A 24,342-nucleotide genomic window follows, 5' to 3' on the forward strand; every position below is an offset into this window, starting at 1 on the left:
ATCCAATTATTAACTTTGTGCCATCAAATTTAAACGTTTAACGTTTAAATAAACTCGAAAGAAAAACGCTGTATACGATGACTGTATAATATAATCCCCCCTCAAAACAACACACGTTATCTATACAATGTGCTGGGTCTTTAAGGGATATCTAAAAGATTATAATTCTATTGTACATCCGTTGCTATAGTTATTTCGAAGTTCACTAATTATTCGCTAAAAGTACTAATTTTTAGTTAGTTTAGTTTAGTTCGACAAGCTTCGGTTTTAATATTGAAAAAATGGCTTAATAATGATGGCGACTCACCAAATTATACTACCACCTTGTGGGGTATCCTAGGGTTACTATTTACATACACACTGACATTGTTTGATGTTATTAAATAGTTTCCACAGTGAAGTTCTCAGTTTCGTCCACTTTAATTTGTAATTTGAATTAATAGGTTAGAAAAACACTCGCTGCCGCATTCTCGATGTTGATGTTCAAGCGGCAATGGCGACTTTTGCACATGAGGCCGCATGAGAAAACTCTCGTCCAAACGATTTGTTCGAGTACAGGTGGGCGGGAGTTTTTCAGTCATTTAATTGAACCTATTAATTGACATAACACATACTCATTGCGAAATAAAAGGAGTAGAAATAGAAATAACATTTATTCAATAAACACTTCTGTTATTAATAAACTTGGGTTTTGCTCTTTTAAATAAATGTTATTTTAAGTAAATACACATTAACAAGGAGGAGATAAACATGTAGAAAAACTACTTAAAGTAAAGTACCGTTGAGAATTAATAATAATACTTAAAATGAATAACACTGCTATAATATGATTCAATTTGATTTAATGTCTGATTCCACAGTTGCCATCAAAATAAAAAAAAATCGAAATAAGAAATCAAACCCCACATACGTTGTTACTATATTATAAATCTAAATTATGAGATAGTCAGTTTCAATTATTTATATTTTAATAAAAATAACTTTTAATCGACTATATGCCATTAGCAACGTAGAGATAAAGCATTAGTTAAAATTTAATTAAGTTCGGTTAAAATCTTAACTGCTCATAAGTATACGAATTATGTAAATTGATCAGATAAATTTTTTACATATATAATTAATTGGATAATTAATACGAATTGTATCGTTGCATTTATTCATGATGAAATTATTAACCTAACTAGTATGTAGGTTAAAAATGCTAATATAATGACTAACTCCTCATTCAATTGCGGATACATTTGAATTCCCTTCATTGCACTTTATAAGAAATGTTAAATAGATACCAGTAGTAAAGATAAGAATAAATAGGCCGTATTCTCGCCTTGATGGTCTATCGGTTTAGACACCGCCTTACTTCTGAAGTCGCGGGTTCTATTCTATACAACTAGTGTTTATATAGAAAGTGATAATATAACACTATAACCGGAGCCTTTCTTTCGACTAGATGATAACGGCAATATCATTATGATAGTATTTGATTGATTATTTCTATTTACTTGATATGAGAGGCTCCATTTTCTATACGATAATATTTTACTGTAAATAACAGAATTTTGGAGGGCATTCTTTGTAAATCACAATCATATATACGCATTGATAGATTATAAAATCTGTATATATCTGGGTATAGGTCAAGATCTGTGTCAGTAAAAATGTGGTGCAACACCATTTTTTAATCTGTCCCAATTATTTATAATCGTAACATTGGACTCGGAGCTGTCTGAATGAAGAAATTACTGGGGTAGAATCTGTACAATCATTTGCGTGGGTACATAATTTCAGCAGTCAAATAGCTTGTTTTATAAGCTGTTTCTGTTTGAGGTGGCATATAGCAGTGGCATTACAGGATACGATAGCTCTCTAGAGAGCTCGCTAGAGATGATCTCGAAGTCTTCAAGAATAACAATACATGAGGGTTACCACATGAATTTAGTATTAAAAGAAAATGCAAATAAAGCCTCGGAATATATATAATACTATTAATCAAATTACTTCTTATTACCACTGGATAGTAATTCTTTTTGTATGCCAGATGATGGAGAGAGCGATTCCAAAATCATAAATTGTTTCAACCTGTCAACCACTTTTCAGGCAAACTACAAATATTTGTATGACAACATTGTCTTGCCTTTATCCCATTATTTGGAGTTGCCATAGTATGTCCTCTTCTCCCACTGATCCCTATCTGCCGTCATACATGTGCTTACTCTCCTTTTATACATATCATGTTTCACACAATCCATCCATCTGTTTTTTGTTGTCCTCTCCCTTTCCATTCATCCCCGTTCACGTTAAATACTTTCTATAGGACATGGTCCTCGCTCCTCCGCTTATTATTGTATTTGTTTTACATCATGTTCACAATATATTGACGACGGTTGCCGTTTTATAACAGGTGGTTTTATTGTCACTTCAGTTACGTAAAAAAGTAAAAAAAACAGAAAACCTGCGGAATAATTCTTATCGTATCTATAGGTTTACATGATAGAAACAATGTGTTTATATAAGAGCAGATGAAGTGGCGAGCTGGGGTCGCCGCCCGTACAGCTGCGACGCTATCTGTAAGCCTGACCTCAGGCTCAACCTCAAGCTGCCGTCAGCCTTATCTCCACAAATGAGGACACAGATCCAACATCACTCAACAATACATTACAGACAATAAACAACTCAAACAATATTGATTATTATAATTATAATTATCTTCACGACTTGTATCCCCTGTGTCAGTAGTCAGAATCATTGTTAACGTCGCGGTGTACTCAACTGTTGAAACGCTAACATTATTGTGTATATTCTAAGAAAGAGGAACCGTTACTAGGATTTTGGTATCATATTGGTGTTATCATCAACTGAAAGTTAGTTCGAAAAATAAAGTAAAAGTAACAGTCAGAATCGAACTCACTACCATAAGTCGGAGTAGTAAACCACTAGTTCCCGACGCTCTTTAATTACCGATAAAGCGACCGCATATCAATTTGAACTCGATCGAATCTTAACGAAGCGAGCTCGACGATCGTTAACTGAGATAATGGATGGAGGAGATTGCCAAAAAGGAGCAAAAATTATTTAAAGCAAATAAAAAGGGGCATGCGCCCGCGCACGGAACCAGTTTGAACGAGGCCCGGGCCCATACGAATAAGATAATCAACTGAGCGGGTAATTTTAGAGTATAAAAACCAAACCAACTTATACCGGCATACCTTTGTTGGAATAATTAATATTAACTAACCCGAACATACCCGGGAGGTATAAGTACAAAATAAAAAAGAGTCCTGATGGACTTTTGGAATATTGAAAGTCAGTCATAAACAAACACAATATTATGTCACGTCTAATCGGTGTATGAATACCAAAATGAGAACCCTCAGACTCAGTTTTCAAAAAGCGATTAATAAGTTTTCAATATATTTGAATCACCATATAAAAAATGCTCGTGTAAATACTAAACAAATTACCGAATAACATTGTGATTATACTATCACTCAATATATATTATTTTTGATAATAATAATTCACACACCGCCATCCTAGTCCCAAGCACAACTAGATAACTGATATAAATATTTCAATAGATTTTTTGTAAATATATATAAATATAGAAAACATCCAGATTTGGTCCGGATATTTTCTGTGTACTTCTGTTTTTATTTTCTTTTTACAAACAATCATATTCACATGAGTATGATTGTTTGTATACGAACGTTTGTACCGTACGAGGAATCGAACCTGCTACGATCAAAAGTAACGCGGTGTGCTAAACCACCAAGGAATAATGGGATATTTAATTTTCAATATAGTTATATACATATATAATTTATTAACATGTTAGTTCACTACTAAAGCACTATACTTATAAATAATCATTAAGGGTATTGAACATCGTTTTTGAAAAACACAGACAGATATGTAACGCAGATATTGCATGAACTGGGTATAATCGCTTTTAAAGTAATTTTCTTATTTATTTTACGGCAAAAAAATTTTTTCTTTTGATATGTCCAAAGACAAATTGATTGAAGATACTTGAAATGAAACACGTAGATTAGTTAAACAAGTCATGGGTCTCGAGCATGATAAGCAGAATTGATGGATGACGACGCGCCTGTTGTATCGGGACTAACAAAAGAATAGATAATTAATTCGATGATGAAAGTTAACGAAAAACACAAGAAACCGACATGACGTGCATCAAAAACAAATCACGGTTTCGTAGCTAGAACGTTTATTTGAAACTAGCTGTTCCGCGCAGATTCGTTTGCGGCACATATTGGTCGTAGCGTAATATTATATATGGTAATCTACATAGAGTTATCTTAAATAAATGGACCATCCAACTCTTAAAGGATATTTCAATTCGATATTTAATAGCCAATATTGCGTTCAACCGAAGTGTGCAGCTTTATAATATTAGTATAGATAACAAGGATTAAGTATATTTAATTAAGTGAGTTAAGAAAAATAAGCTATAAAATTTGTTTAAATTTGAATAAAATTTCATGACAGCAATACCGAATAAGATGGAATTTATGACAGCTAAAGTAGTGAAGGTATATATGAGCCTCATACAGTTACATACAAGATAATGAGGCTCCAATCCATATCAGGTGGTTGCTTAATTATATGCAGAGTGGTAATAATACTTGATACGATCTTCAAAACGGCTCGTTACTGAAGATTCTTGTTTTGATCACGGTTGATTCTAATTTCAGATCACCGAACTTGATCGTTATCAATGATCGTATAGCAAATTAGTTCATGTAAAACAGCAATATAATTGCGTATCAGGCGCATGTTTGTGATCAAATTTCGAGGTTGAATACTATAAAAATAGTAATTAATATCTGACTTTAAAACCTACAATTATAATTTCTCTACAGGCGATGGTTTTAACTTTCTATCAGGTTGATCATCAGTTTAAAATCTAAAAATGATAAACTCAAAAGTATATATGCTGCGAAAATAAGAAAATATTTCGGTAATTATTCATCAAAGAAGTTCGCATATTTAATAAAAAAGAGATTATTAAAACGAAAGGATTGAAAAAGACTGAACATGAATCGTATCCAGTGGTAGTTAAACGTTGGATGCATTTTTATTCTTTTTTATTTCCTTTTTTTTTCGAGTTGTTCTAAACTTTAATTATATTTGATATAAAATCGTTAAATACTTACGTATCCGCTAAATGGTACAGACATCCATGTTTCGCATGGCGAGATCGCCGAGGAGACGGCAGCTTGCTGTAACATCCCCCACCTCGAGGAGACCGGCACATGTATCCAGTCCCCACACACTCGGCTGTATTACAGTAACACCGCACTCCATCTGTGTCACTGTCAGCTTTTGAATCTGGAAAGAAAGATACAAGATTTTTAAATTATTAACCGACTAAACCATAATAAATTTATCAATTGGGTTTCTTGTTTCCAGAACAAAATGTTGAGACCTTAAATTACGAACGGAATTTCCGGCACTTGTGAAAATAAATACAAAAATAATTAATGTTATCTCAGTCTACACTGAATAAGTGTGGTAATTTCAATTTGAAGGGAAAAGGAAATGATTGCAAAATTCAAGAGGAAGTATGGCATGGGTTGTAAATCCAATCATTGTGTCGACATCGTGGCGCCTTTGGAGCTCGTAAAATTCAATAATATTCGATTTACAGTACCTAAGTTTACCTATGCGGTGTTAACAGTTCCCAGTACGATTAACGTCATAGGCGTTTTACAGGATAATAAACACGAACTAAATCGTACTAAGGAAATCATCGTTACGAATTTAAACCGTTTATCCGACCTGTCGATGTACAGACATAAACAATATCAAATGTTATGTGTGTAACAAACATTTATTTTGGATTACATGTTTTATTTTTCTAACGACGACAAGCCGATGAACCGGTAAAAATAACATACAGCTGGTCCGCGCTGCGCCGAGTATCTTTTATGAATAATGCGCACGTCATACTCTACGAACCTCTACATAAATATCTTACAACGGCCAGCCTCCGACCGCATTCAATGTAAATGCTTCGACTCCAGACGATGAAACAAAACGAAATTAATTTCAGAGGGCCGCCGCTTTATTTGCTCTCCGGACCGATAAAATGCAAGGAAGACCCCCCTTGATGTCCGGCATCTTCGGAATATCTTTTTCGTTCACGTAATATGTTTATTTTTTAGGTTTAATTTTTTAATGATTAGTTACTCAACTGCCGATGCGGTCCAGTGGGACATCGATTAAGAATCTCGATAAAAACCTAACCCTTCCAAATTAGTTGGAACAATCAAATTTAAGAGAGGACAATTATCATTGTGTTTATTGAAACATTACATGAATCCAAAGTTAATAATACATTCGACATTACATCTACAATAAAATATTTTCTAAATTACTTTTGCACAACAAACGTGTTCTTATATTTAAGTACAGATATGAGACAAACAACATTCGCAGAGAAGAATAATGGTTTGCTGGAGAAATTGAAAACATTTAATTGCAATGCAATATTGTATTTTATAAAGCTTTAAAAGTAATAAACTCACACTACAATAGGATGGATATGATATTAATAGCGATGTTGAGTTACCGGTTGTCTCTTTTCAACGTTCGATGGACTTTTTGATGTTCTAAAAATAACTAATACAGTTTAAATATTTACTCATTAACTATACAATTAGCGTTATCAATTCATCGTACATTATGTTGGATGGACGCCATTAGTTCGGATGTACAATCAATTTCATGGAAAAAAAGAAGGCACGGCACAATCGGAACACCGAAGGATAAAGTAAATAAAAAACAAACAAACAAAACAGAAAAGGTCCCGGCATGTTATTTGGAATTGATAAATGGCTGTCCAGAGATGGGTGGGAAAGGGATGCAGCGAGACAAAAAAGAGATAGATGAACTAATGAGTTGAAGACGAGACTGGTAAGTATGGGATAAAACATTATAAGATAAAGAAAAGTGCTTCTTATATTTTTCGAACTTTTGTTGCGTAGATTTATTGCTGTGACACTATATTCTCAATTTGTTATAAGTATATTTTATAAACAGTCAAATTTTCAGGTCTTCGGACTTTACGGCTTAACGACACATTAACTCTAAAACCGTTTTTTAATGTGACGATAATCGATTAACTTCAACGGAGATGCGTATTTGTTAGAGGGTTTTTGTACAATTGGTCACCCTTCTGACGCGTGCTACTAAATGAGGTGTAAACTTTGTATTTCCGTTGCTTGCATCACTAATTGCGATGATTAAAGGATTCTTTTTGGAGAATTTAAGTTTAGTTTTAGTTGGCTTATTTGTTGGCCTATTCAAAAATAAGTTCAAATCTAGCGTTGATGCATTATGAGCACCGAGATAATTAAAAAATATAATAAATAAATATTGCTTAGACAAATAGGTGTATGTACTACACTAAATGTATATAATAATTATAAAAATCTACATATTAATAAAAAAAAATACCATTTTATGGAGTGATTCAGTATATAAAAATATATTATATGATACAAGTTGCAACCCGCGTGACATACCATAATAAGCAGCGTATGTTAATCACTGATAAAGTAATTTTATATAAATGAAAATATCTAATCTTATCACTTTATAGTATTAGCATAGATCTAAAATAAATAAACACAGAAAGGCACCAAATAAGGCAGTAGTATTTTATTTAACCAACACTGTAAGATTCGATCGGAAGCCGGTTCTCGCGAATCGCGATTGAAATGTTCCTCAAAAGAGCAGTTGAAACAGATCGCTTTATAAAGATAACTAGTGCCGCTCCGTTTGCCACGTCCCTTCAATTTCATTACAGAACGCTGCAGTAACTACAAGACGTCTAAGATATCAAGTTCCAAGCTTATTTCAGTATATTTCGTTCATTTCAGATCAGAGATTCAATTTAGATTGAGCAGCGAGATAGTACACGAGTTATGTGCAGAAATAGTCTGCTATTTCTATCTGATTATCCGTGAAGGTCCATTCTAAATCTTATTGCTTTCATTGGAAATATTAATAGCTGTGTATTTACCTACAACATGAATGATTGTACCGAGTGTCTCAAGTTGCTCGGAGAACGTACTCAAAATTCTATTTAAAAATATTCGAATAACTACCGGATAGTAACTAGCTGGCTAAAGTTGCGACAACGGCTTTCTCTTAGTATTCACACGCTGTCCAACTCAGCTTTATCTAGTACTTTATTACGTTAATAATATTTGTGGCGCGCGCCGCAGCCGGTTTCTCTACTATTCAGATTGAAGCGAACATAACAGGCTTTATGTTGATTGGATGATGCGGAAAAAGCAAGGCTGTGTTGCGGCCTTGTTGTGGAATTCAAATGGTACTAATTCATCTACATTTCGGAAGATAGATATTTTCGAAAATCTACATTCCATTATACTTCCGTCATTGCTTCTAAAGCGCATTTAGTAGTATTCTAATTATGGCAGAACGCCACTGGCGTTATGACTATCATTGGCAAGGTACAGTCATATGGAATATAAAACAGACGCTTGGAGCTAACTCAATAATTGTAGGCACAGCAAATTTATAGTGCTTTAGCTCGCTTTATCGCCTGTATCGCCGCTGTTGATCGAATCACGACTCATCCTCTAATTGCGCTCGCTGAATTATCTTCCGTAATGGATGTCCTCGGCGGTTCGTAATTATCCATTGCGGCGCCAGTAATCTGGCCGCAGCCGCGGGCAATTTACATCGGAATGCGAGTCGAGAGAGGCTTGTCTGTGGGTCGAGTAGCGTTTCTGCAGCTATCGCATGCAGCGATCGAATCTCCTGTACCGCCAATACCCTCAGTCGCTACTGCACTTTGACAAATCACAGTGATAATCTCGTGATCAAGAGATTCCGATCTAGTCAAGAGAAACTTAGTGAATTGACTATACAACGGTATTTCGCGACTGAACATATCGGGTGTGGAAAAGGCCGATGAACTAGCAATAAATGCAGACATTATGATAGACGAAGGCAAACGATGCCGCCTGCCACAAAGGGCCATCTGCACCCAGTCAAGATCACATCCTTAGAAAATTGCTTATTCGCACGTTGAACCGTTAACGACAGCCACGATCACTTAAACGTATATTATATTCAAGTTGCTTATTCTGAAATAGTATGTTACGGTGATGTAATTCTATAGCGGCATTTGTTTAACATTGGCTTTGAATAATTTCTTAAACTCCGTGTTGACTGCGGTGATGAAATGGAAATAAGGGGCTATACATCTCGTGTCGATACATAAATTTGTCTCTAGCCTTTATTACAAAGGAGTAAGACTTTAATTGCTCACGATCCAAATTATGTACAAGTGGGATATAAGTATGCGCTATTTATCAGTCATTCCCTGCACGTCCAGTCCGTCGAGGTTATCGAGGCGCTTTCACGCCACTCGAATAACATTAGAATAATCAAACGCGTTCATCGAACTTCTAAAAGTGCAAAATAAACTAAGGAAGTGACTAGGACTAAATGAACGACACCTGTTCGATTGAGAATCGAAGTATTCATCGCATCATTAGGCCACAATGGAACACAAACGATCGGCTACCTGACCGAAGCACACTTGTTTTTTTTTCTGTTCTCCAACACGAATTATATTGACTAGCGCAACAGAGAGGCTTTATCCGCCACAGAATGGGCTTCGATCATCGAGATAGGTCCCCTTTTTGATTGTGTAGGCGACATAAAACGTCATATTCACAATGCTCTCCATTTAACGCTCCTCAAAGAGGTATTTGTCGTCTTAAATCATAACAGCTGTGTCATCTGGTCGATTGGTAGCGTGTGCGCGTGCCGACTTTCCATAAACATTTAGCCCTTTGTTGACGTTTCATTTGATTCTTGAGGCACATTTAGAGATTTACCATTTCAATTTATTATACAAATATTGGTCAACTGTCGCCTATGTTATTTTATAGGTGTTAACAGGCAAATGACGGCGACACAGTTGACTGAAAAGAATTTCATGTTGCACACTTTTTAACATGTTGAAGTGTGAAATATTAACACCTTTGTCTTTGGAAAGTTAGCAGTTCTGCAGTTCATTGGCTTTCGCTGTGTGTGGTTAGTACATAGACATGATACGTTTCAGTGCTCTTATTGTATTGGTCATAAAGATGATAATGAATCAGAAAGTCACAACGGCGCGGCGAATGAGCGATACATAAATATATTTCAAGATATACGCACCAGATTGAAAAGCAACATAAAAAGCTTAATCAATATTTCAACAGCGACCGAATTCCACTGTTATCCGAACAGAGCTTGTCTTTCAATTTAATTAGATTGTAGAAATATATTTTAACGATACAAATGCAAGTAGTTGTGAAATTGGAGGAGGTTTAACTCTATATATGACTTTAATGTTAAAAGACGACAAGTTAGGGAAAGATACTGTTTGTTTATGTCTGTCATATTTATTCTTGTAAATTCCAAATATTCTACCGGAGGTTAGCGATTAAAATGCCGATCCTTAATAATATCGTCTGTTCTGTTTTTTGCTCATTTGGAATTCCGACCATTGCTCTAGGTAGTTTAACTATGAGGCGTGGAGTCTGTCATATTCGTCGGCGATTCTAGATTTCGGAAGATAGAATCTACAAAAATGGCTGAGGTCTAAGTGTATTACTTAGACCTCAGCCATTTTTGTAGATTCCACTAAATAGCACTAAAGTGTTTATTTGAGATAATGCTAATAATACCATATTTGCCACAAATATTACATTTAACTAATACTCATGCCATTTAGTGGCTAGTTGCATACTTTGTAAGAAATTGTAACAAGATGGTAAATTTTTCGCTAAAATGCGTTACTACAATAGTATTTACCTATTACTAGCGAGATTTCTGGTCCACATTTCGGACCGTTGCCGATTGATTTGTGAACATATCTAGTTCGAGTTTTCGTGATGCTTAATGGCATGCACTTAGAGAATTTCTCTTGATGCTCAATGCCTCGTAGAAAGAAGTTGTTGGAATGCGGTCATCGAATGCGGAAATCTTGCCCCTACTACTGTACAACTGTCGAAAATATTCTTTTATCAATTACAAATACATGTTACAAACAGTATGTATGTATGTACATAAAAAATATTAAAAATGTTTTATGTAATAAAGATAAAATAAATATATGTATGTAATATTTGATATTGTCTCATGCCAATCGGATTTTTCAAATGCAATGTGCAGGGTGCAAAGTTACATTTGGTTACCTAATATTATAGAAATATACCGGAAATGTACAGCTTCCTCCCTGTGCTTTTTGGGGGCTCGTCGGATCGCCAACCGATCTTATTTTATTATATATCTTGTTTTTTTCTTCATTATTAAGCAGATATACAGACGAATTTGTACAGTTATAATGGAAAGAAAAATAGTAGGTTCCTACTACATACTATATGAATTCGATATCGTTCAACAAGAAAATGAGGTCAATTATACTACTGTATTATTTATGTAAGTGCATTTGATTTGTCACTAACATAAATCACATATCATTCCATATTTGTTTTAATGGAATCCGATACAACATCTCGTAGTTACTACATATCTATTTTACGAGAACAGCGCTCGTAGTAGGGTCTGTAATACTGTTCTTTGCGGTATTTTAATTTGTAGCGACGTACTGTCGAATAGCTATGTATGTTTTTTATTACGACTATTGAACCAGTTGGATACGTTATACAGCTTTCAAGGATAGCTAAGCTGCGAGATTGTCTCGATTACTTTGGTTTTTATTGCATTTCAAGTTCTTTCGAAGTATGTACTTGAGTTCAGTTGCAATTTTTTTATGCAATTAGAATGGGCAATAAGCTGACAATACATTTGAAAGGAATGGCAACGGTCGTCTATTACATAAAACAAACTACATAAAGTAGGAAATAGGCAAGGCAGAGGTTTGGATTTTGGGCCGCAGCTGGCCTTTACAGCTTCACCGAACAATAGGGGGCGAGTGCAGATGACACTCAATATCCGCGAAAGGACTTATGGCACGGCTAGAGGCCAACTCCAGCCTGACGGATATGATTTTAGTCTGAGAGCACCGCTAGGGGTTCGCTCCTCGGCTCAGGCCGTCGTAATTTCGATCTCCGTTTGAATTGGGGGATTGATCGGAGGGGTCAGAGGTACTTTCTGGACAATTTGTAAAAAGTTTCGATGTCCAGTTACCTCGATTAATTAGGTTCAGCAACACTAAATGTTCAAATGCAATTTGAGTTCGACCCTCTCTTTGATGGATGATCTGTACAACAATCTTTAACGTAAATTCAAATAATATTACTATTGTTGTGTCGTCACATTAATGTTATCGATATAAATAAGTGAAAAGCATAATTCGATATTAATTTAAAAGTTAATATCTGCGGCCGAGATCCGTGTAGCGGTCGTTATCTCGCCTGTTAGAACTATGTACGACTAAAATATATTATGCTAATTCCATAATAAATGTAAATCTATCGTGGGAAACACAAAAGATTTCACATTTATTAATAAGAAACGCATAAAATTTACCTAAGATTGGAAACGATTAATAAGTGAAGTTAAGAAAATCTATGCTCATTGCAGACTCGATTAATAGTGTTAACAATTCGAAATGATTAGTCGATTAATGAGATTCGATTAAAGTATCAATTTTACTGTGGATCGTGAATTAACTGCAATCATTTATTTTTAAGATTTGAATTATAATATGTAATTTTGGAATTTGACGATAATTTATAATAGATTGTACGAGTAGAAGACTTTTGCGTTTAATAACTAGATTTCCTGTTCGATTTTGAACTTTATTTTTATGGAATGAGAAATTATGTAAATCTTTAGAATGGTAAACGGCGTATCGAGGTCGGTGGTCAGATTGTGGTTGTATATCTATTATGAAACATGTTATTTAGTATTTGGATGCTATAATCTCTTGAAAATTCATGACAATCGTATTGATATCAGTTATTCTCATGTAATAATGGATTAGAAATTAATAAATAACATTTTATAAATTGCTACAATTTAGAATACAATGAAATATTCATTCTATTCTAAATTATTCTATTATGTTTTTTAAACATCATATGTTATGTTTTGTTTGTTGAAATGCGCATTTAACAGCATTGTAAATAGACAGTAATTGCTGGCACACTTTCTATTGCATACATACATATTCATATCAGTTGATGGTAATGAGCACATGTAACTCTCTTATGTTACGAACTACTAAAGTACGTTTAATTTTTAATTTTTTTCTTTAGAGTATAATCCAAGCGCAAACGGCCTCCTAAACACCATATCCAATATGTCGGATTGTCCACTTCAGTGGCACTGGATATCGCTGCATTGCTGCGGACCCAGGGCTTCTGGACATGGACATAGACATAAATATATGAATTAAATGTATAAAATTGTAATTTACTAAGATAGTTTATAAGTTGTTTACTAACATAATATGGATACATATCCGAAATAAATGAAATAATAATAATAACAATAATCCACAATCTTCCTTCTTTTCTACTTCTCTTCTTACAGCACAGCCTAGTACTTAGTACATAAGAAAATCGTATTGGGATATATGTATCTTTGTTTACATTTGTTAATCGTTTCTATAAAAGCGTCTGAAGGATTTAGTATGAAATTGATACAGAATATGTTATTATTTGAGTCAAAGGTATAACAATAATTGTTGTTAACATTTTCAATCTGCCATCAACAATTTTATTCATCTTTACAAAGTTTTAAAACAAAGTCGCCGCCGCTATCTGTTCGCTTTTAACTTAAGCAACAGATTTCAATTCAGTTTTCAGCAATAGATAGAGTAATTCAAGAGAAATGTTTATATGTATAATACATGCGTGTTATAGCGTAGAAAAAACCGCGAAATTCAAAGTTTTGTAATGAATCCGTGCGAATCCGGGACGGGTCGCTAGTTAATTTATAAATAGTATATTAATTTACAGCGTCCAGATGTTTTTTTAACTGTAGCGTTTAATTATCATCAATAAATGGCGTCTAGCAACGTACACGTGCATGAAGTCACGGGCACAGCTAGTGTATTTATAAATAAGAAACTTTTTTTATACCACAGTTGTGGAATGTGACATATGGCATATGGCATATCTGATGGTAAACGGTTACCGTAGCCTATGTACTGAACGTTATTAACAGTTCGATGAGGGGGGAAGGGGATTGGTAGTAATGTGGACTCATGACCCCATTACTAGCAATGTACCACGTCAGGTTGACCTCCACGCGGTTCCCCCTGTAAACCATCCTGATAAATTCATGATGAATTTGTCACGATGGGCTAACTGACCTGACCTCATGTTCATCTGATCATCCTCCACTGGTGCCCCGCCAGCGTAAACCGTTAGCGCAGGCGGGTGCACCATACCATTATCATCCATTAAAAAAAAAAAAAACAGTTCGATGAAATTTCAAATTCTGAGTGGAGTCGACAAAATAAGTATAATTTCTTTCTTTCTTTCTTTCATTCCGTAGTAACCGAATGATAAATAATAATGCATATAATAATAATATAACCCTGGACAATTAACACAGCGCCATCTAATACCACGGTAACCAGAGCTTGTGTTATGTGTACTAGCCAACTGATATAAATACTTGTAAATATTAGATAATATATATATATATATAGAAAACATCTAGAACGATACAAACAATCATACTCATAAATACAAACGTTTGCATCGTGCGAGGAATCGAACCCGCGACCATCGCAAGTAGAGCTATGTGCTAAACCGCTAGATTACTGAGGCTGTCAATATAAAAATTGTTACCGTAATTTTTATATAACGGTGCTGTTAATTCCATTGCCATTAATATGGCAAGTGTAATAAATAACTTTGACAGTTATTTAACAAAGTCAATGTATGTATTTAAAAAGCGCTAAATTGTAATCATACGTGCATAATGAACGGGTTTATCCAAAGGAATTTTGATACCATAACTGTATCTATAAATTATACTAATGTATAAAGTAGTTCTTAATTAAAAAATAAATTGTTTTTATTAGGAACAAGTCTGTCTGTATGTGATTCTTGTATGGCTATATATATGGCTGATCTAGTTAACACACAACTCTACACGATTTCTTCCAGCACACTTGGATGTGCTATCTTTTTAAAGATACTTTCGCCATTGTACATTACATTTATCACTGTTTTTGTTCCAATATGTGTATATAAAAAATAAAGAATAAAGAAAAATCCACATAATTCAAAATTAAAGTTATATGAGACGAACTCTATTGATTGAAAAAAAAAAATATCAAAACAAGTGTAAAATTTGCTATTTGTGATTATTACCGCTTACGCTAAAATTTATTTTAAGGGTAGAGAATTATTAGTAATAATAAATCTACATTGGTAACAATGTATCAAGTCAGGTCACCACGCGGTCTCCCTTAGAAACTATCCCGCTTAATTCATGCTAAATTCGTCACGATGGACTAACTGACCTGATATTCTCATCCTCCCACCCGTCGCTGGTGCCTCGAAAGCATATACACAAATCCATTATCATTCATACATAAAAACCTCTTCTTATGAAATCGGTTAATAAATAATAGAAAGCCACTCAAGATACTGTCATAAAAGTTCATAAACTCGAGAATACGAGTAAATTAGAAACTCAAACAAAACAATCTCGCTTGCGTATAGAACGTATAGTTTTAATTGAGTAAATTAATGAGATAATATGTTAATGAAATTACACGATAACACCAAAAGAAGTGGCGATAAAATGCTTTTAGGATGTTTTATAACTGCGATAACAAATGTAGCGGGCTTAAATCTGTTTGTTCTGTTCCCAACGCGTTATCAACGGACGCTTTATCGACTCGCACACATCACTAGTTTTGTTTTTTTTATTCTTTGATATTTACGGACTAGTTTTGCTTAAAAGTATATATTGGAATTTCAAAAATCACATATATTTAGTGTTTGATTTTAGAACACTATATTTAGATGAATTATTCTGTTTAAACTAAAATTAACAATTAAATTTAGGAAACAAACTTTAACAAAAATCTATAATGTGCAGAATTTAACCTTGTCTTTGTAATATGTAAGAAATAGAAGGCTTATTTCATTTTGATTTACCAATCGGAATTCATGCTCATCTTGTCCCATGGTACCTATGTATACCATTTCACTTAAGGTGTTAATTCCAATATCATGGACACAAAAATGATATTTCACTATCTAAATTCAAATTTAAAACAACGCGCATCTAATTCTGCTTCATGACAGCATTAATTAAGACAGTGATATACTTAGAGAAGTAACTAAAAATGCTATCACCAATATATAATTGCCAACATTATGCCAACTGCCAATTAATACGTCAATGTCAGCTGCGGTCAATGTAGCTTCTGCGTGTATATATAGTTCTGCAAAAAAAAAACAGCCAAATTGGACTTAACTTGGCGCCAGACAACTTCAAACACGCAAATGCCTACAAAGTTGCGATGTGGCATAGGTATTCGAGGATTGAGTATGTGTCCAATGTTTGAAACAATATTTGTACATTGGGGTCCTATGTTGGTTTTTAGGGAACAATAAGCGTTTCAAGTTCAAATTTAAGCATGTTCACCCGGTTATACAAGCAATTGTTTGCTATAGACCTTCATTCTTAGTCTATGATGCGGAATAAGGAATAATCCCATATTGGTATAACTTTATAGCATACGGTATTATTCCTTATTCCTTATATATTCCTCGATAAATTTACTTATCTTATTATCCGTAGATTACTACAGATATACAATAATTGTAGTATTTTTTTTTTAATTTGTGTATAGTTATTTCTATTTATGCATTATTTTTATCAATTACAGGGAATAAAGAACAATTAGGGATTACAATATAAATACAATATTAAAGTATATATTACTTAACACCTTAGACTTGAGATTATATTCTCTAGCATGTAAACTTTGTCATAATCCAATAATAAATGATCGTATATATTTCTGATGCCGTATTTCCTACCATTAACTATTTAACTAACCAGTATCTACTTTCGGACAGTCTGTGGACTTGTCTAACATGTAGATAGAGTTACTGGTATTGAGTTAAAGTTCTTATGTGGCCACTAACCACTCCCCGTTAAAGATGTGATCTTAAGTAGAATAACAAACACTAGTTTAACTACCAGAACGCCACTTTCGACTAGAAACAAACAACTCTCATTCATTTACAGCAAATATTGAATTTGAAGTACGAAGTCATAAGCGGGAGCGGATATTATTAATAATACATCTTTAAGTTAATATAATAAGGCCCCAAAGGTAAAAATATCTTTCTTAATTATTGCTCGTTCGTCTAGCATTTATAAAGCAAATATTTCTCCTTTGACAAAATGGTTTTTAGAAATATTAGTGTTATCCATTTAGTCAGTGAAAGTCATCATCAGTTAGGCAGCGTTTGTGAGATAGAAAGGTTCAAGAATTTCAATGGTAACCCTGAAAGTGATTATTTCTAATTTTTAATCAAAACATTTACAACACCGTTAGACTTACAATTATTTGCTTATCCATTTTTATAATAGAAGTGTTTACTTTTTATCTATTGCTTCTATAGATACTTCTGTAACTGCGCTCTGCTCTAGTAAACGTTTAAAAGGATATATTTTATCTATAGTTTATTATTAACAAAACAGCAACATATTAAAGTAAAATCAAATTTTTGGCCGCCTCTCATTTCGATTATAGTATAAAAATATTTTATTTTCTCCGCTACAGCATTTGAAATGTGCCACAAATTCTAGTAAAACGGTCATATGTACACACGTCTCAAAGTGCAGCCGATGGCTAATGTGTGGTCCAGACGCCGCGGGGTTCTTTAATGTGAACCGAATCAATTTTGGGCCCGCCAGATAACTACTGTTATCGGGTTACGTAATGTACACTCTTCAAACATGTTTAAATCACTTCAAAATAAAGAGGTTCCAAATTCTAACTGAATTTCTAATGTGTACATTATGATTACAAACAAAATTAAAAGGAGACACACCGGTAGGCCATTTTTTAAGTAGGAACATCCCTCATGGAGAGCCCGAGGGAAGCGAAATTATCACTCTGACTACCTCCTCAACGATGAGTCGTGAAGGGATGTTATTGTTATTATTTTGATTTATTTGATTTTCGTGTTCTTCATTAGATAAATTTAAAAACTCTATCTTCAAAAAGAAAGAGAAGTGACGTATTTTTCTGTTCTCTGAATTTCTGTTCTCGCTTATACCTATAACTTTTAGAGACCCATACAAAAATAACACCCGTATGAAACCACGTCGAATCGCCATTTAGCATGTAAAGTATATACTTCGCTCGATCTTTCTACTAAGATAGAATGCGTCAGCGTTAGAGAAATAAAATAATCCATATTAATAAACACGTAGAAAATAGAATCAGAGTGTCACCGGCTCTTTGGGTGTGCACATCCGGAATACGAGCTATTTATAAGTAGAGTTCTATCAAAAACTGACCACAAAAGTATCTGTGACTTCATATAAGAACAAATAAATAGAACTATTATGTTAGTGATAGTATACAATAAAAAAATATGCGTCTAAAGAAGTAAACTTTCCATTTATTAATTACCTTGATAAAAGTCTGTTTAAAAAAAATATAAATATATATTAGAGACAGTTATGGGACACGGTTACCTCAAAATAATAATTGCATTTAATAATGTCTAGTAAGACAAATTCAATATTGTCTACTAAGCACTACTGTGTCACCCCACCTTATACTTTCGTATTGTTATTTAGTATATAAGATCATTATTTCTATGTACATACTGTCAGTCTATTATCATCTGTAATATACATCGTCTCGACCAACAACATCGTATCATTTACCCGCAACAACAGTCCAGCCATATCCAGACATACGCTAGTAGCATACAAACAAAAAAATTGGCTAACATAAAGATGATTACAAAAACTTCAGTATCTAATGTACTATTTCGTGTGTGGGTTGTACATGTACTTGTTATAATATTTCATATAAACGATTTTTCGAACTATATGTACTAAATTACTACTATTACAACAGTAGCTGTTCCCTGTAACTTCCTCGTGTTTTTAGATAAACGAGAGTCTACCACTGTCCTCGTAATATCTATATTCACGAATATTAGTAATAATTCTATTCATCCATTAGTAAAAAGGTAACAAACAGAGAAGCAGACTCATACGCATTTATAACGATATTATGAAGAAAGTGTGTAAATCTTAACGTTAAATTCCATTGAAATCCATTCAGCCATGAACTAACATGAATATATACCTTCATTCATATTGAAATGAAGAATGATACATATACACTTTTATTAAAAAAAAAAACAATAATAAGCAAGATCAATTGGCAACAGTTAGGAGAATAACCGCAAACCGCGCCGACAAATTCGCAAGTTGTTCGATTAAAGAGAAAGATGCGCCTGCGCAACTGTTTGTTTCTCGAAAATTGCCGTGCAATCTTGTGCAATCATCGGTTCTGCACGCCGGCACTGAGATGCGGTGTTGTGGTCTGTTTACACTTACCGTGCCATAACTTTGTAAATATATACTGTTATTTTACGTATCCAGGTAATTTCAAATTGTATATTTAAAATTTTGACTCTTTATTTTTTATGTATCGAATATAATTTATTGACACGTACACAACAAATAACAATAGTGAATTTGTGTGTTGCGAGGCCAATTTCTGTAAAGCAGCGGTATATGATGAATAAAAAAATATAACAGTTACTAAATATAAAAAATACTCAGACAAAAAAATACTAATCGACCTGTTAACTCGCAATTTAAATTATCCAAGAGGGACAATTTAAGTTGCGAGTTAATAGGTTGAGCTGGTATGGACATTTTATGTGGAGGAGGGAGGATGATGTCTTAAAGAAAGTGTAGAATATGAACGTGAATGGATGGAAAGACGACCAAAGGCGGTACTGTTTATTATTTATTTACAATTGTTATATATACTTAACTTAACAAAAAAATATTTTTTTGTAAATACATACACAACATACTTAGAAAACACTTAGACAGACATAAAATAATCATATTTATGAATATAAATGTTTGTACGATGCGAGGAATCGAACCTGCGACCATCAAGCGACCAGTATAGAGGAAGCTAAACCACTATACCACCGAGGCCGTCAAATTAATGTTGATGGTAACAGTGGAATAGGATCTTAATAGCAGAAAACTGGTCGCAGACGAGATCCGGCAGTGAGCTCGTGACGAGACAGACGCCTGCAGCGATTGTTTAACATACAAACGAAACATTAAGTAGATATATCGGGATTTTCTTAGACATTACGAAAGCACGTTAATTGTAGGGGAAAATGATTAGGTGTTTCAGCCATTTTGAATTATGCATACGTATAGAATTAATTGTAATTCTCATAAATTTTTATTGTTACTTTTTGTGTTCTTAAAGAATAATAGTAGGTAATGTATATACAATATTATTATTCTTTAGATTATGTTCTAACATCATCAGCTGCATAAGAAAGACTTATTCTATTGGGGTAATAAGTATGTTTTCTATTCCATACATTCAATCTATCTGTGCATCAAATTTTATATATATCAGTATATCCGAAAGCGAGATTGATGAACTATTTTTAATTTATAATACTTCTGCATAGAAGTATTATAAATAAATTATTATAAATTAAACGTGCATACGAATATACAAATAAAGGTGCACATGGACCTCGAGGCATAATAATGATGACAAGTACAAATAATTGTTATATTGCAATTAAAAAATTCTACCAAAACGTATATTTATTTTAATCGAGATACATATAGAGAAATACTGTTCTTGAAAGGCTTAGTTAGTAGCAAACTAGCAGCATCGTTTTATTATTAATACAAACCTAATTTTCGCAGCCGAATATTGAAAATCTTATTTCTAGAAACATGACGAGGTGCTTCATAACAAATACTAATTTGCTTTCAAAGCACAGAACTCATAAACTTTAATAAAATCATTAAAAGCTTATTCTACAATCGTTATCAAATGACTGAAATGCTATCACGCGACTGTGTAGCCATACACAGCCAAAGAATGTAATAAAAACGAATTATTGAGCAATTATGTGAAGATGCACTATTACATATGTGGTTGCAGTGATCGACCGGCATTGCATTCTTCAAAGAATTTCTAAACTGGTACATTTAATAAGGTTCAGTTTATATCGGCTTGCATAATAAATAGTTTTTAATTTTTTTTCAATATGAAAAAGACAGAAGTTTTTAATTAATTAATTTATATTTTTGCATCCAATGCTACGCGACTTCTTTGTATTTTCTGAATTATTTTCATTGCACAAGGTGGATATTTGTTTGAAGAATTACCAAATTTTCTTTCTAAAATGTTAAGTCTTAATATACATACGTAAAGTATATTAAGACAATACAATAAATTAATTAACTATAAATAAACAAATTATGTCGAACGAAATCTTAAATAAAGTAGGCATGTTAAAACCTGACAATAAATGAATAAAACTGAGTCAGTTGTAATTTTAAACTCGACCACGTTGTTTTCTTTTTATGATTCTTTGAAAATCCACTGAGAAAGTAATCACTACGTTAATGAAACTAAATAAACAAGTTTAAACTTTTTGCAATACTGGGGGCAAATATTATAAGATATTTTTATAACCTTTTAAAACACACAAGTGTAGCTAAAGTATCGTTCCATATGGACATAATAAGAAATAAAGTTTTTTTTAATCTACAGTAACCATTATGGGAAGGACTAGTAATGGTAATGGTATTTGAACGAGTTGACGATCAGAAATAGACTAAGCACGAGTAAGAAATATAGAAGCAATACAAGTACTGACAAGTAAATAATGATACATTTCATTTTACTTGTATTACGATAATTTGTATTAGGTTGGTACTAGACTGCAAGTTTTTATAGAGGTTAGATATATGTATATATCTATAAAAAAATAATATGAGATATTGACGGTACAAAATCCTATATTAAGGGTATAGGTTGGAATTAATAGTCTTCATTTAATGTCAATGAAACTTAACAACTGTGTCTTTATTTTCAAGGACAATAAACATAGTGTATACGAACTGCAATTTATGAGTGCAGAAGCAATTGTGATATAAATTATTCTGCATTGGCCGTACAGTACACATTACTTGTGTTGCAATTTATTGACCAATTAAACTCGTCATTATATATCTAAACTTAAGGTTACTTATCGTTAAAAGTCAAAATAAACACTTATAAAAAACGTAATTGTGTATAAAATTGCTTTAATGCGTTCGAATATTTTTTACTTTAATTACATTTAGAATGGCAACACTGCGATATCGTAATTGTTTATGAGTGTAATTTTATAACTTCAGAATTTTAATCGATCTACTAACTCCGAGATTAAATATTAAATGCCAACGTTGAACAATATTTTACGAAGTAAGTCGATAACTCAGTAAATAATATTTGTACCCGTAATTTAAATTTAGAATAATTAGAATAGGCGCCATTCATATATTTTAATTCCATAAAGAGAATCTAAAATTTTCTTTAATATTTGTTATTCTCAACAAAGATAATATATTGGATATTAGGTAGATAAAAAATATTATCGTGGGACATAAATTAAAAATAAAATTGGAAGCATTTTATTATTAAAAAGACGAGCTTGATCACAGTTATCTACCAATGACCGTAAGAGACAGTTGACAAAGAAAGAGAATATTCCCCGAAACTATATTAATAATGCCAAAACGTAGGGATGGATGTAATAATTGTAATTGCTAGGGAAAAGCTGTATTGCTATGAATATACCAAGTCAAGAGGACCGCCGTGTTTAGAAACCTTACATAATTGATCTAACTAGCTTCATCGCTATCTCCATCATCTTTTTAACTAGTGCCTCACTTGTGTAATCATTTCGCGAAGACTCTTGTCTGCGATAACAGATATAATGCACCATTCCATCATCGTCCATTTAAAAAAAGAAATTTATAATAGCGGATGCATGGTTGCATTTAAAAAACTAGTCTAGATCAGCGGTTGCCAACCTTTTGCAGTCACGGACCTATAGGAATCAAGCACAATTTTCAAAAAACATCTGACTGCTTTTTTAGTAATATAGAATGGTGACGGGCACTATTCTGAGCTTACTGAATAGCTGGTGAAGCACCAGTGGAAGATGATAAGGACGAAATTAGTTAGTCCAACGTTGCGAAGTCACGAGGAATTATCCACAACGATTTCCAAGACCTGGTACAGATCATCCAGACATGTCACATTATTATCAATAGGCTCTTTGTGGAAGAGAATTTACAGTAATGTGGACTAATAACTCCATTGCAAGCAATATATGTCAGGTAGACGTCCACGCAATCATGAAAGACGCCCTTGGAAATCATCATGGCAAATTTTTGGTGAATTTTTCACGATGGGCAAACGGATCTGACCTCATGTTCATCTTACCATCCTCCACTAGTGACCCGCAAGCGTAAACCGTTAGCGCAAACAGGAGCATTATTTCATTATCATTCATAAAAAAATCCTATTTCCTAACATTAATTATTAAATGGTCATGAGATGGAACGAGCCTGCAGATCAATATTACATATATTCGTGGACCTCTAGTCTGCGGACCACAGGTTAAGAAACGCTGGTTCAGATTATTCACTCAAAGCAGATGTACAAAATGAACGATCTATGGCTACATGTTATGCTATGGCTACATGCATGCGGCTTAGCGACGTTTGTACAGGACAGCAGGTGTCGCATGGCGCCACACGCCAGCTGACACCAATTATGGATGCATTTTATCTTTTTATAAAAACATACTAGCTTTCATATATGTGCCGATATCAGGATATTATTACTGAATACAGGTACATAGTTACGATAAGATATTCTGTAGACACACGATAATCCTATAGATATTTATTATTTCTATGTTTTGATTAAGCAAATCAAATCAAAATATCTTTAGTCATTTAGGTCTACTACATACTCTTATGATATGCCAAATCTACCGTCAGTTCAGAATCCTTTCGAGATGAGAAGAACTGGCTATAAGAAACGAGCTCGTATTTAAATATTGTTTACAATAACACAGATTCATTATTAAATTCATATTGGGGAGAATAGAGTGACCACCAGCATAGGTTATAGCAATTTTGTCACAAGCAAATAGTGTGATAAAAACTTTATTTTCGATATGATAAGCTCGATGCAATTATATATACCTATTGCATATTGCAACCAATTATAGTAGATTCGATCTCTGCATA

General features: G+C 33.4%; 1 protein-coding gene across 1 annotated transcript in view; it reads right to left on the reverse strand.

Moving 5' to 3' along the window:
• The window catches only part of LOC131845876 (BMP and activin membrane-bound inhibitor homolog), a 78,335-nt gene that overhangs the window by 14,483 nt on the left and 39,510 nt on the right, over positions 1-24,342 (reverse strand). Inside the window, exon 2 of the mRNA XM_059195026.1 lies at positions 5,175-5,349. Within this exon, the coding sequence (XP_059051009.1) occupies positions 5,175-5,349 (175 nt within the window). The remainder of the gene's footprint in view (positions 1-5,174; positions 5,350-24,342) is intronic.

This window comes from Achroia grisella, unplaced genomic scaffold, assembly GCF_030625045.1.
Source record: "Achroia grisella isolate CSIRO2021 unplaced genomic scaffold, CSIRO_AGI_Agris_v1 utg109, whole genome shotgun sequence".
In the NCBI taxonomy this organism is placed as follows: Eukaryota; Metazoa; Arthropoda; class Insecta; order Lepidoptera; family Pyralidae; genus Achroia; species Achroia grisella.